We start from the raw sequence: 15776 nt of genomic DNA on the forward strand, positions 1-15776 counted from the left end.
TGGTGACACTGATGCTATCACCAGCACTCGTGATTGAAATGAAATTCATTTCGGTTCACGTACACATGTGCGATGATCAGAGGTAAGACGCACATGGTCGTTGTGGCGTCTGATCTGATTGGTGATATTTTGGTAACCAACTCCTGGTCAATCAGTTTGTCGTGATTTTTTGGTATTTTATTATCGCGATAGACTTAGAACATACGTGGCGCGGGCGAGTGGTGTTTTATTAACCATGTGCATATGATTAGAAGCAGTAATCGGTTCTGCTAACTGGTTAAATGATCCCGCATCCGACATATATTGCCAGACTCAGTTTGCTGATCCAAACGTTTATGTATGAACTCTCGTAAGCAGTGCACATGCAAGGATTACCGCTTCATAATGTATTTATTAATTACTCTAGAAAAACAGTTTAGACCCACAAACAGCCGGCACCGGAATTTGAGGCAATTTGGAAGAAGGGAAGGAAGAGTCAGTACGACTTTTAGCGGACATTGCCTAAGTTTCTTGTCCAGATGGCCAATTTTACGCTGTTCGATGGTAAGGGGAATCCTATGTTAATGGTGATCTCCGGAGGCGGATACACGGGCTGTTGTTGGTGGCAGTGGATAGACGCTAAGTGTCAGCATGCCGTGCCCGTTAGAAAATCCGTACCCGTGCGCGGTGTCAATTGCGCCAAAGGTGGATTATGAAAGGTGCTGGAATTTGGTGGCTTTGTCTAGAGTTAGTGCTTTCGGATATGAAAATAATAAAACCAGGATATAAAACAAAAACTATCTACCTTTTCATCCATCTGCAAAACATCTTTTTATATTTGCACTATGGAGAAACTAACAAATTACACGCCTCGTATGCTAAGAATATCACCGATTCGATTAAAATTATTACACTAACAACACAGTGAATGAGGAGGTGCCGCTGAAGTGAGTTCACATCCGAGGAGCTCTGCTTGATCGTTTTCCAGCCGAAATCGAACGCCGACGCAAGTACTGGAAAACTGCCTACTTTATCTTTTTGAGTCGACCGGATTCTTAGGCCGGTTCCTTGGCCAGACACCTTACTTCGTTTTGCCAAAATTCTCGATCGGACCGACCATGTAAAAGGCAATCTCTGTCAGTTGGTCGAGTTTGCCGTTCATGAGCATGGTGTAAACCTTGATAATGTTCTCTTTGTTCACCAGCTTGCCGGCATAGCATATAATATTTTTTTACTCGTATAACCTTTGTGTACATCAGTGTACTAAAAGTAGCTAATTATTTTTTCGTGTTTTTTACCAAAAAAGATTATTTAGACAGTTGAAACTACTTTCTTAACACTTGTAAATATTTAACATAAACAAATATGCATTCACTAAATTTATTAAATTGTCTTTTTTTGGTATAATCGCGAAAAGGATAATTGGGTGTTTCTAATACACTGATGTACACAAAGGTTATACGTGTAAAAAATATTCGACCGCATGTCCTCGGCGCGGAACAGTTTGTTTGAGAAATGTGCCGCAGATTCAGCATTGCATCCGATGAATTCAGGTATCATCAACGTTTTCAAGCATTATACCGCATTCTTGGCATTGGCTAAAACAGATTCGGGAAGGGGTCCCGCGGTCTTGAGATAAAGTGTGAAACCCTGTAATATTTACATTTCAAGAAGCATAGCAAGCGGAAAACGGTTTGGTTTATTATTCGAAGCTAGGAGATAAAATTGCAAACGTTTTGTGTTTCATACCATTTAACATATCAGCATGTCGAAGCACACGTAGAATGGGATCGAAGTAACGGCTTCATGTTTTGGAACAATACACCAGCGTTGGATGCTGGTGTCATACTTAGCACTCATACTTAATTCATGGTAAGTTTTGCTTCTTTCTTTCATTCGATTGATTGATAAACATTATTATTTGCTATTTTTAGGAACGGTTTATAATGTAACAAGCTCGAGCGAAGTTTTTCCAGCTTAGTTCGAATGCGTCTCAACAGCTTCTTCCGAGTGATGTAGCTGTTTCTCCGAGTGTTGCCGGTTTCAAAGGATACCCGTCCGCTGTCGGATACTAACCAGCGCTGGATGTATACAGGATTGCATTGTCACGATTACGACGGTGCAGGCCATTTGACGTGCCGGCTGATTCTCTGACCGATACAGTTTTGACTACCAAATTTGCTCGCTTTGATGTCACCATGCTGTTGCATGCTATCACCGAGATAAGCATCTACTTGGCTGTGAATCCACTGGATTCGATATCGCGTATAATGGACCCAAACATTACCGACACTGAGCATTGTAACATTTACCGTGGCGTGCAGCGGATCCTGTAGAACTACAGGACGCTCCAGGAAATAATTCCCATCCTGGCAATGAATGAGCTGTTCGTAGTGTTGCACATAGTGCATTGTACTAGCACTTTTCGCACAGTTTGGTCTACGAGAACGGTGCGCTTTTTGTGCTCTTAACGTGCTATGCGCTTTGAGTTTTTGAGCCCTGTCCGCTCTTTGAGCACTTGGGGTTTGGTCTCCATTTTTTTCACGTCCACGTAAAACTTTCCGCACAGTCGCGTACTTTAAGCGCTGTGTTGTAATGCGCGCATAATATGAAGTGCTGTGCGCATGATGCGCCGTTTCCAGCGTTTCGATTTGCAGGCGTTTCAGATCACAGAATTGTTCACGGGCTATGCCGGCAAGCTGGTGAACAAAGAGAACATTATCAAGGTTTACACCATGCTCATGAACGGCAAACTCGACCAACTGACAGAGATTGCCTTTTACATGGTCGGTCCGATCGAGAATTTTGGCAAAACGAAGTAAGGTGTCTGGCCAAGGAACCGGCCTAAGAATCCGGTCGACTCAAAAAGATAAAGTAGGCAGTTTTCCAGTACTTGCGTCGGCGTTCGATTTCGGCTGGAAAACGATCAAGCAGAGCTCCTCGGATGTGAACTCACTTCAGCGGCACCTCCTCATTCACTGTGTTGTTAGTGTAATAATTTTAATCGAATCGGTGATATTCTTAGCATACGAGGCGTGTAATTTGTTAGTTTCTCCATAGTGCAAATATAAAAAGATGTTTTGCAGATGGATGAAAAGGTAGATAGTTTTTGTTTTATATCCTGGTTTTATTATTTTCATATCCGAAAGCACTAACTCTAGACAAAGCCACCAAATTCCAGCACCTTTCATAATCCACCTTTGGCGCAATTGACACCGCGCACGGGTACGGATTTTCTAACGGGCACGGCATGCTGACACTTAGCGTCTATCCACTGCCACCAACAACAGCCCGTGTATCCGCCTCCGGAGATCACCATTAACATAGGATTCCCCTTACCATCGAACAGCGTAAAAATGGCCATCTGGACAAGAAACTTAGGCAATGTCCGCTAAAAGTCGTACTGACTCTTCCTTCCCTTCTTCCAAATTGCCTCAAATTCCGGTGCCGGCTGTTTGTGGGTCTAAACTGTTTTTCTAGAGTAATTAATAAATACATTATGAAGCGGTAATCCTTGCATGTGCACTGCTTACGAGAGTTCATACATAAACGTTTGGATCAGCAAACTGAGTCTGGCAATATATGTCGGATGCGGGATCATTTAACCAGTTAGCAGAACCGATTACTGCTTCTAATCATATGCACATGGTTAATAAAACACCACTCGCCCGCGCCACGTATGTTCTAAGTCTATCGCGATAGTAAAATACCAAAAAATCACGACAAACTGATTGACCAGGAGTTGGTTACCAAAATATCACCAATCAGATCAGACGCCACAACGACCATGTGCGTCTTACCTCTGATCATCGCACATGTGTACGTGAACCGAAATGAATTTCATTTCAATCACGAGTGCTGGTGATAGCATCAGTGTCACCAATCTGGTCACACGTCACAACGACTATGTGACGACTTTCCAATCATGCTACCAACACATCCAAAGATATTTGTTTCTTTCGTTTCTCGTTTTCTTTCATGCATTGCCATGATCGCAAATACGCACTTATTCTAACAACAAACACAAACACGGTCATTTTTATTACATTAAACACTTTATTGAAACATAAAGTACACTTTCACTACACATTTAGAATCCTTCATACTCACGAATGGCGTCATACTGCAAAGTACCGGGTCGAGCCAGGCTGCGGGAAACTTGTCGACAATCTGCGTTGCCTCTGTTCAGCAAAATCTTACCTGTCGATGCACGCACTGCATGTGCGTCTGTGCACATTGTTTGTTCACTTCACACTTCACCAAAACACACCAGCGCACGAGACTTTGAACGAAATGCGCATTAACGCACGAACACTGCGCGCGGGACTTACCACAAATCGCGCACAACCATCTCCGACAAAGCGTCGCGCTGTACTGGTGGTTTTGTACGCGTAGGAGGGGGGACATACGGAGCGATGGTTCGATGCTGTAGTGTAAGCGACACAACACGATGTGACGAGCAGCTCCAACCCAAAGACGCAAAAACCGACGGCGGCCTGTGTAATCTGAGCTTTCTACAAAGCTCTCGACGAAGCTCTCGTTTGCAGTCTTGTCGAAAGCTTCGCCACAGGCGCCCGAACCATCCGTCACGCACACATCTAAACGTTCTGGTTTCTTCAGCCGCTCACGCATACCAATGTGTTTGCTCCACCCCCTTTTTCGGATTGCTTATAGAAATTAGTTAAGGCCCGGTAAAATCTACCGGATGTCCTCAAATTTCGAATTACTTACAAACTCTACACGTTCAGTGGCAACAACCATAACTCAAGCACCTATTTGTTCTTATTTTGTCTTACAAATGTGTTAACCTTGTAACTTGCTGGACAGTTCTTACTGTACATTGCAGAACCGTTAAATATCGATGAGGCTACTTTTGAGCCATACTGATGTAAATCTCAAATATTAAATAACCATAAAACCAAGTCACTCAATTTTGTATTTTTTTAACTGGTATTCAAAAATAAGGTTATTTGTTACGCACGTAAAGCACCAATTAATTTTCATAAAACAGAAGGTTCAGTAGCTGCATTTCTACTTATTTTCAATCGAACTGATACGTTCCAGCCTCTGTTGACACAAATGTATAATTTTTGATTATTATTTTTTAGTTATCGACGTGATTTTGGATGGAAAGCATAGCTAGGTAGTAACCTCTACAACATGTTCATTGAATAACGTATTGATGTGCCATGGATTAAAAATTAGGGTGCCGCTAATACATATACAACATGTTTTGATCCAATCCCAACTGCGTACTAAAAACATACATTTTTGAAATGCTCACCTCTGCTTCAATCCATCTTCTGTTCTGTGCCCATAAATGTAAGATTGAACTGCAAAAATATGATACCGCACGTGGTTCGAATTCCATTTCTACTCATTTTTCACGACTTATGTTTCATACGTCAAGTAATAAGTAATAGATGCTTAGAACAATTTCAATGTAAATTTTCTCGGTCTTTAATTTTATGCGGGTCATTTCCAAAAACGCCATCAAAATTTTATTTTATTATCCTGACACTGGTTTTGTAGTATTAAATGGATTTGGTATTTATGTATGAGACAATTGTTATTGTTGCGCCAAATATCAAATTTCAACAGTGAACATATCCCCTCATAGAACCATTCCAAATGTGTAGTTCTAATATTCCGATCTATACTGTTATAGAAAAGAATGGTTCAACACTGTTATAGCCTTCCCAGATCAATTAACTAAATTCGTGTTTACTTGCAAACTACTTTATTCACTCTTGTCGCCCACATCTTTCAGATTTTCCTTCTAATTTGACGTGTCCTTAATTATAACGTGGTTGTTCTTAATCAACATCATAGTACGGTGATAGCATCACATGGTAGATATCGTCATCACTCTTGATAGATACAGTCAGAATCTTTTCAGCCCTATTGGGCACGCTACAGTAAGCATAGTTTCATTGTGGATCATTCTGCAGTTGATGCTGATCCGGCTAAATGCAGTGCGCACGGTTGTCTCACCTAACGCGCAGTATGTTGCAGACATGTTGCGCAATGAACCATCTCTCCCTTTAGTGCTTTGTTCTGGAAGGACATACTAAAATAAGTAGTTCTTGCAACCCGCGAGCAAATCGTTACAAATTCAATTTTAACTTTCAAGCCATCAACATCCGCCGCTTTCTCGCTCGGAATTTCAGCAAGGCTTTTTAGCATTTGGCCGCTTAGGGTCTCTCGATTACATCCGCCTCTTATTGTCATGCGTTTTCCTTGTCCTGACTCAACCAATATTGCGGAGTAGTAGATTTGAGAGAGTAGTAGATTGGGGCGGTCCCGTGGTACGTGGTCATCAACTCGAACGACTCAATAACATGCCCGTCATGGGTTCAAGCCCAGAATGGACCGTCCGCCCATAGCAAGGATTGAATATCCGGCTACGTGGTAATGAATTAAGTCTCGAAAGCCTGTATAGGCCGGCATGTCCGCGTAGGACGTTACGCCAAATAAAAGAAGATTTGAGGAAGTGTACATGTTCGACGTCCTGGGTATAGTAACCCGTTTTACAGGATATTATGTACCACACTTATCTGCCGATGACGACGGTGTTTGTAGTACTCGAGGTGCTTAAGGTGCATTAAGCCAACTATACTGGCTTAAAGAATGATTGATTTAATTGGAATATCCATTTCACAACAAATTTAACAATAAATTGAATAAAACCATTTCACAATAAATTTAGTTTGCATGGTTTCCAAACATGTTTTTTTTTTAATCTTGCCTTGAATATCTTGATTTATAATGGGAAGGGGTATGAGATGGGAGACTTTATCATCAGGTGGCTAATTTGCAACTTCAATTATAAAAAAATCATTGTATCCAATACCATGTGTTTTCAAATCGGTTTGTGTAAACAAAAAATCTAAGTAACCGTTGCCCTCTTTACCCGCGGGCTAGCAGTGGTGCATGGAGCAAGTCCTTTCGCAGTAACGCGCGTTGCTAAGAGAGCTCTGCTCTCACCGCTGTCTTTCTCTCTCTCTCTCTCGCTCGCTGAATGTTTATTCTCACGTCATTGTGGCGATTTTCGATTTTATATATAGTGAGATGATGAGCCTGTTCACATTTGCTTTAAGCACACATTCGCATGCTGTTCATTGAATAATATAGCTCTCCCTTTCCACATGTGTTTTGGCATACCCACGCTGTGTAGACGGCAGAACACTTTCCCCCTTCCAAATTTACCGTTCTTCCTCCTCTCGTTCTTCCTTCCTCCTACCGCGCTCGGGGGTACTATCCGTGCTGCGTGTTCAGCTGGCTTCAGTTTAGTGATGACGTCATGAACAGGAGCTGCGCGTGTTGAACCGGCTTCTGTTAAGCAATGACGCTGGGCTGCGCGCGATTCGACAGGTTCTTGGCGTAATCCAGTGCGTTGTTTTGTGGCAGTGTTGTGCTGAACGCTGTCCAAAAATGAACCAATAATTTATGTATGTAGTATGTATTACTATGGAGAGTTTTGCGCATAGGATTAGATCAACACTTACTTTAATATTTTAAAACTGGAAAATGTTTTCTTTCCGTCGCTCACTTTGAAGATTGTTGACTAGGCCAGCATGCAGTCGTTGATAAATAGCGCACACACGCCAAAGGCCAGCAAAGGTTAGACGCCAAAGGTTAGTTGAATGAACCTGCACAAGCACACATGTGAACAAAAAACTTACCTCAACAATTGCTAGGATAAATCATTCCATAACTGAAGAAGAAGAACACGGCCCAAAACGTAGACGAGCAAAGTACGTCGCACAAGAAATCGCACCTCACGTCAGTACATTCTTCCACAGGGAAAGTTCTGGACAGACTGAGGATGCCTCAGACTGGGATGAGCGTGATAGCAGAAAAATCATGGTGGATCGAGAGAGATGGGTAGACTCAGTCCAGCGAAATCCGCTGGTAAATACATGTGTGTGTGACGAACGAAAGACTTCAAACCCCACTTCCCCCGTATTTCATCCATAATTTTTCGTCACACGCACACACCTCTACACGGGCGGCGGTTTGCCGTCAAAAATCTAGAGAAAGAAGACAAGGCCTCTCGCTCTGGCATACAGAAAAATTTCTCAACAACTTCGGCTCTGCTACTTGGGGACACTGCCCGTCCGGCAAAATAGGTTTTTTTTGAGTGATTTGAGTACCGTCCCCCGTGAGCAGTTACTCTTGGAGGAATGAGTTACACCCTCGCGCGAGCCCTCGCCCTCCCCACCCGGAACGTACGGTGCGCTCTGCAGTTCTCAAAGTGTTCCAGTCATGCTACCAACACATCCAAAGATATTTGTTTCTTTCGTTTCTCGTTTTCTTTCATGCATTGCCATGATCGCAAATACGCACTTATTCTAACAACAAACACAAACACGGTCATTTTTATTTCATGAAACACTTTATTGAAACATAAATTACACTTTCACAACACATTTAGAATCCTTCATACTCACGAATGGCGTCATACTGCAAAGTACCGGGTCGAGCCAGGCTGCGGGAAACTTGTCGACAATCTGCGTTGCCTCTGTTCAGAAAATTCTTACCTGTCGATGCACGCACTGCATGTGCGTCTGTGCACATTGTTTGTTCACTTCACACTTCACCAAAACACACCAGCGCACGAGACTTTGAACGAAATGCGCATCAGCGCACAAACACTGCGCGCGGGACTTAGAACAAAATGCGCATAACCGTCTCCGACACAAAGCGTCGCGCTGTACTGGTGGTTTTGTACGCGTAGGAGGGGGACATACGGAGCGATGGTTCGATGCTGTAGTGTAAGCGAGACAACACGATGTGACGAGCAGCTCCAAGTTGTTGGGCTCGCTGAAAGACACATACGCATTCACAGACGGCTCGTCAAAGCACGGTATTTGTATTGGTGTTAGTGAAGCGCGCGTGTAAAACAGAATGCGAACTCTCATCGCAGCGCGTTCTCCTTGCTTCCTCAAGCTTCCTCATACCCTCGGCCTGAATCACTCAAAATTTGGGGTCTCATTGTTTGCGTGGCTTGCTTCCTCAAGCTTCCTCATACCCCTCGGCCAGAATCACTCAAAATTTGGGGTCTCATTGTTTGCGTGGTGGTAGCTGATGACCGGGAGGAGGGGGTACTGGCACACTAGGGGGGTGTTGGATACTGTTGGGAGATGGAACAGTATACTTAAATTACCGGCGAGAGGGGGGGCGGTGCTTATGGGAACCCTACGATCATCGGTCACAGGGTCTAAAATTGTTTCCGGCATGGGGGGGGGGGGGGGGAGCAAATGGTTCTCCAGCCTCTGGGCCCCAACGACCATCTTTCCGGGGGCCCTTGTCGCTAATAATCTGTCCACTTGTAGACATACGGCATACTACAGACTAGAAATCTTCGGCGACCGCCTAGTCCGCCTACCGTTAGATCCACCGCTGGTTCATGACGGTGTTTTTTTCTATCGTGGAGGTGCATCCTTCCCCCTGTCTGCAGCGTATGCATCAAGCAGGAGACAGTGTGGCAGTATGCAAGTTACCCGCTGGATAGGAGCGGTCCCGCGGCACCGCCGTCATTCCGCACATCTGCATGCCCGTCGTGGGTTCTAACCGCGTATGAACCGTCCGCCGTAGCAAGGGCTAACTATCCGGCTACGTGCTACTCAAGTCCTGAAAAGGCCGGCATGATCGCGTAGACTATTACGCCAATAATAATAATAATAAGAAGAAGAAGAAGAACTTAGCATAGCAGTCCACACTCGGGGAAGGTTTTTGTTTTGACTTGGTGTGCTGCGGGTCTACCGCTGTGGCGCGACAAATGCACGGAATTCACTCGACTAAAACATGAACCTACCGATCCGAACCCATTCCAAGGCATTGCCGGTCAATCAGCGTCATGATAACTACTCCAAACCAACAAGCCACCAGATTCTGGACGGACAGGTGCAGCACCATACGCGCACCGTAATAAACAAATCCAGAATCCTCTTTTGTATGAATTCAATTCAAGTGTTGTTTCCACTTGCATCCGCTAGCTGAATTGGAAAGAAATGTGCTACATATCACATGCACGTTTACTTAGATCGTGTTCTTTTTAACACCCCAAGCATCAGAGCCGGTCGTAAAGATGGTGGTGCAAATCCAATGGTTGTGTTGTGTCTCAGGTAGCGAGATAAAAAATGAATGGACTTTGTAGCCGCATTGGATGAAAATGTACGCATCAAAATCAAACAGTTTGGGGTTTCCACACGCACGCACACACGCAAACACACACATTCATGTATGCGCGCACGCGTGCACGCACCCACGAAAACGCGCACGCGACAACGCCTACGAACGCGCGCACGAGCGAGTACGGTTACTTTATCGAAAGAGAAGCTGATTGAACTATCTTGTAGCGCATCCTCATCCAAAACGCCGGACGGGGAGGGGGGTCACGGCATGGTACAGTGACGGTCACTTTCCTCGCGCTGTGAGTGTGCGTGTGTGTGTCGAGACCCGAAAACTCGAGACAGATTTCGGCACATTTGAAAAAATATATTTTATTGCCACTTTACATGTGTTTACATGATGCTTAGAAGGTCGCTGAAGCATCAAACATGTTAAAAAAAAATAGATTAGTGTTAGACGTTCTCCTACGCTTGTTTTAAATAGGCTTCTTCACCCTCGATTGGCAGGGGTATCGAAAGGTCTCATCAGCAGCGGCACGAAATAAATAAACCATCAATACACCGATAACACTTTAAATCCCAAACCATCTTCTCCCGCATCGTCTCAAGGTCACACACAAATTAATAAATCCCGCCATGCAATTGGCAGCGATTTGCGAGGGCACGCGAGGGCTCGCACGCCATACAAGTTCACCGCCCCAGAGCCCTCGCATTAAAGAGCTTGCGAGCCTTGGTAGTTTTTTCACCCCTAGTTTTAGCAGTTATAATTATAGCACCCCGAGAGCAAGTATACATTGAAAATTATAGCTTACTAAACACCTACATTTTGAGATTTTATTTGGCAAAAATCCTCAAAAATTGGAGAAGTAATCTTTTCAGCGAATAACACCTAAACAACAAAAACTTATGTATGAAAAATAAAGATTATTTAATGACCTTATGATTTCGAGCAGATGATACCACTCCCAACCCTCGCAATGTTTGACGGGAAGCTCTTTAATGCGAAGGCTCTGGGGCGGTGAACTTTTACGGCGTGCGAGCCCTCGCGCGCCCTCGCAATTCCTGTCAATTGCATGGCGGGACCGTACCTTCGTGTGTACAAATAGAACCGTTACACGCAAGCGTAGAGACAAAACACTGCATAGGCACAAAAAAAGAATTGACATTACAGAATAATTGTAACCATTTGTAAACCCAAAAACTGATCTTCAGGATAATGACAGAAAACAGAAAGGGAAAGTAAAACCCAAAATCTAACTGAAGAGAAATGCACCGTATGAATAAAGATGCAAGATGAGACCAAGGCCTGCTCAATTAAGACACAGTTACGCACAGTACGCACAGTGACTCGGTTCAGTGCAGCCGTTTCGGTCTTATCTTAATTCGCATCAACAATACAAATGTGTTAAGTTAATTCATTGACTCCGCTCGTTACCTGGAGCCCCTGATGACTCCCAGTGATCATCCAAAACTCTGCTTTGTTCTGACAAATTGACCCCGCGAGTAATGTTTAATCCTCCTGCACCGCTGCTCCAACCATAGCAACCTGATTCGAACTTTACATGAGTATATACTGCCTCTACTTGGCTGTCACTATAAAGATAGTCCATTGTGGAATAGACAAACTGCATTTTATTGGTCGTGGTTGATCGCGCGGGCATGAAACCGAGCTGCATGGTGCTAACCCAAGTGTTGCGACGATCGCTTAGCAAAGTTAAATTTTAAAAGAAAAGGCATTGAATATTTAAAGTGTATCCACCAATCGTTTGCCAACTGTCAAGATACTCGTACAGCAATTGGAGCGAGTCAATCGATCGTATGTTAAATGTTTGCGTTGGCATATTTCCAAGAAATAGAACTATTTTTCTTTAATGGACGAGAAAATTTGCTCAATTATTCATTTTTGTTTAGTTTCCGACGGATTTGAGTGTGATTAAATCAATACGAGTTCTGATTACAAGCGTTTTTTATTTATTTATTTATATAGTAGAAGAGTTTCCATGAAATTATCTTCAACTCGCACGATTTAACAACATGTCCGTCGTGGGCATAAGCCTCATATGAAACCGTTAAGCAGTCCCCTCCGTAGCAAATATTGTTCAATCGGCTGTTTTACTTAAAAAGTCTCGAAAACCTGTATATACCGGCATGACCGCGTAGTTTGTTACGACCACATTAGGAAGTACAATTAAAATTGTGTGGTGCCAATCTAAAATTTTTAATTATTAATTATTATTTATTAAAAATATTTATTTTTTTTATTTATCTATCTTTATGTATTTAAGTCTTAAACTTAATCCTAGTCTTGGCCACACAACAAACTATACATATCAAATTTAGCGAATATATCTAACGTATGGCTTCAAGGGATTATAAATTGTGTATGGTGGAATTTCCATGTGCAATTATTCTCTAATTTTCCCTCCAGTACCAACACATAAGATTTTTTACCCTGAGGCATACCCCAAGCAAGTGAACGTAAACCGAAACTCTCTTCACCCTTCTGTCTGTCATCAACTGAGGAGCAATTTTGCCAATTCCAAAGCACACCACGGTCTCCAGCGAGCTGTTCCATTCTATACCAATCGCAAACGAATATAATAAACCGAGAAATAACGGAACGAATCTCAAATTTATAACTCGCTTCTCCTTTTCTCCCTTTCTTTCTCTAACTGTTTTATGAAACGTAATATTGCTGCTACGTTGGACTCATGCAGCACCTGAAGTAGCCATCGTAGACGAAGAAGATGTGCCATTATACGATAAGTACTACGAAGTTGGATCGACGATAAAACTGATGTGCAAATTCGACACATCTCGATGTTACGGTCTGGTTTGTTTATGGATACACAACGAAAACACTCTTAATCATGATACAACACGAGGGTGGTATCAGGTAAGCCTCATATTTTTACGTTTTTGTTTTGAATGTTTCATACATACCAACTACTGCTTTTACTTACTCTATATTTTCATCATCTAGAAGTCACTTCGATTGTTTACGATCAGTGGATCAGATTTCGGCTATAACTCGTACACACGCAAAATTTGTTCATTTATGGTTGATACTTTAATCAATTGAAAGCAGCTGTACATGCATGCAGCATTCATGAACGAACACAAACGATGGTCCCATGTAATGGGTCAATCATGAGTTTCATCAGAAAACTGTTCTCGTGAAATGGTCGTAATGGCCCCGCTGCGCAAATTCGAGCAGCATTTTTCCAGCGCAGAAAATGTACCAAAATCTGCGCTGGCCAGCGCAGATTTTGGCTGGTCTCACGCGCTGGACTTCAGCGATTCCTGCGCTGGGTCGCGCGCAGTTCGGGCAGTTCGGGCCAAGTTCGGGCGGCGGCGGAGCAAAAAAAAAAACGGTCAAAAATTAAAAAAAAAATGGCGCCCATTTTTTTGTCCGCTTCTTCCTCTCCCCTCCCTCCTTCACCCTGGCTTGCCTTACTTGAGCTTCAGCCCGTGCCTTCCGCCGCCAGCTGATTGGGTGTTGTGGTGTATGCGTTGATACTTATATGTGCATTGCGGTTATGTATTGTTATTGGTGGGTGTTAGCATTTATTAATTAGTGTGTGACCTTGGGACGATGCGGGAGAAGCGGATTGGGATTTAAAGTGTTATCGGTGTATTGATGGATTATTTTATTTCGTGCCGCTGCTGATGAGACCTTTCGATGCCCCTGCCAATTGAGGGTGAAGAAGCCTATTTAAAACAAGCGTAGGAGAACGTCTACACTAATCTAATAATATTTTTTTTTGAACATGTTTGATGTTTCAATGACCTTCTAAGCATCATGTAGCACAGTGTATAGTGGTTATATATTTTTTTTTTTAATTTGCCCAAATCTGTCTCGAGTTTTTGGGTCTCGTTACACACACACACACACAGCGCGGGAAAGTGACCTTTCACTCTATTATGTCGCGATCCCCCACCCCGCCCGGCGCTAGGATGAGGATGCGCTACAAGAAACCTGAACCAGCCGTTCTACCGAGAAGGTAGCCGTAATCGATCATGCGTGGAGGGGGGGGGGGGGTGGTCTAGTGGGGGGGGGGGAGTGCGTGCTTGCGCGACTTCGGGGGTGCGTGCTCGCGAGCGCGCTTTCGTGGGTGCGTGCTGGCGTGCGCGCTTTCATGCTCGCGGGCGCGCGTACGTGCGTGTGTGTGTGCGTGCGTGCGTGCTGGCGTACGCGCGTTCATTGCATGTGCGCGCGCGCGTATGTGTGTGTGTGTGTGTTATGTGTGTGCGAGTTTGCGCGCGCGTATTTGTGTGTGAGTTAGCGCGCGCGTGTTTGTGTGTGAGTTTGCGCGCGCGTGTTTGGGTGTTGTGTGCGTGCGTTTGGAAACCTCAAAACTATTTGATTCTGATGCGTACATTTTCATCCGCTGCGGCTACAAAGTCCATGCATTTTCGATCTCGCTACCTGAGAGACAACACAACCATTGGCATTGGCATCTTTGCGATCGGCTCTGCTGTTGGGGGTATTAAAAAGACACACGATCTAAGCAACGTGCGTGTGTGATATATTGCACATTTATTTCTAATTCAGCTAGCGGACGCAACTGGTAACAAAACTTGAATTGAATTCATACAAAAGAGGATTTTGGATTTCTGATTTGTTTACGGTGCGCATATGGTGCTGCACCAGTCCGTCCACAATCGGGCGTCTTGTTGGCTTGTCGGTATCGTGACGCCGATTGACCAGCAATGCCTTGGAATGAGTTCGGATCGGTCGGTGTAGGGTCATGTTTTGGTCGAGTGCATTCCGTGCATTTGTCGCGTCACAGCGGTAGCCCGGCAGCAACAAAGTCAAGACAAACTCTTCCCCAGGTGTGAACTGCTATGCTAAGTTCTTCTTATTATATTATTATTATTGTTGGGGGTAATAGCCTATGCGATCATGCCGGCCATTTCAGGACTTGAATACCACGTAGCCGGATAGTAAGCCTTTGCTACGGCGGACGGTTCATACGCGGTTAGAACATGACGGGCATGCTGTTACGATGTGCGGAATGATGGCGTTGCCGCGGGACCGCTCCTATCCAGCGGGCAACTTGCATACTGCCACACTGTCTCCTGCTCGATGCATACGCTGCAGGCAGGGGGAAGGATGCACCTCCACGATAGAAAAAAACACCGTCATGAACCAGCGGGTGGATCTAACGGTAGGCGGACTAGGCGGTCGCCCGAAGATTTCTAGTCTGTAGTATGTCGTATGTCTACAAGTGGACAGAGTATTAGCGACAAGGGCCCCCGGAAAGATGGTCGTGGTTCCCCGTGGCTAGAGAAGAGTATAATGTGCAATCCATCCATCCCCCTCCATCCGCCTGCAATTTAAGTATAATGTTCAATTTATCTCCAACAGCTGTGTGCCAGTACCCCCTCCTCCCGGTCATCAGTTACCATTTACAGGGGCCTCAATTCGTCTTTCCGCCTTTCATGAACACCTTTCTTCTTTGACCTATGGATCATAACATTCCGGAAGAGCATACATTCGGCGACAGTTTTGCATACACACGCACACTCACAACCATGCGCAGGATGCGCATATCTATGTAATCGGGTAACAGTTTTTGCAACAGGCGAAAGCAAAAATCTTAGTGCTATGCTTACTGCCTAAACACGTTCAGCACGATGGCAGGCCCCAGGGACAGC

General features: G+C 44.2%; 2 protein-coding genes across 2 annotated transcripts in view; both read left to right on the forward strand.

Moving 5' to 3' along the window:
- Window positions 1-12948, forward strand: part of LOC121601225 — a gene marked incomplete at its 3' end in the record, with an annotated part of 110166 nt that extends 97218 nt beyond the window's left edge. Inside the window, exon 5 of the mRNA XM_041930037.1 lies at window positions 12833-12948. Within this exon, the coding sequence (XP_041785971.1) occupies window positions 12833-12948 (116 nt within the window). The remainder of the gene's footprint in view (window positions 1-12832) is intronic.
- LOC121601226 (ATP synthase subunit beta, mitochondrial-like) lies at window positions 2285-2813 on the forward strand. Its single transcript, XM_041930038.1, has one exon. It carries the CDS (start codon window positions 2604-2606, stop codon window positions 2799-2801), a length of 198 nt encoding a protein of 65 aa, XP_041785972.1. The 5' UTR covers window positions 2285-2603; the 3' UTR covers window positions 2802-2813.
- Window positions 12949-15776: the final 2828 nt, after the last annotated feature.

This window comes from Anopheles merus, unplaced genomic scaffold, assembly GCF_017562075.2.
Source record: "Anopheles merus strain MAF unplaced genomic scaffold, AmerM5.1 LNR4000042, whole genome shotgun sequence".
Classification (NCBI taxonomy): domain Eukaryota; kingdom Metazoa; phylum Arthropoda; class Insecta; order Diptera; family Culicidae; genus Anopheles; species Anopheles merus.

Coding starts and splice junctions, on each gene's coding strand:
- LOC121601226 (XM_041930038.1), top strand. CDS start 2,604: ATGATGCGCCGTTTCCAGCGTTTCGATTTGCAGGCGTTTCAGATCACA.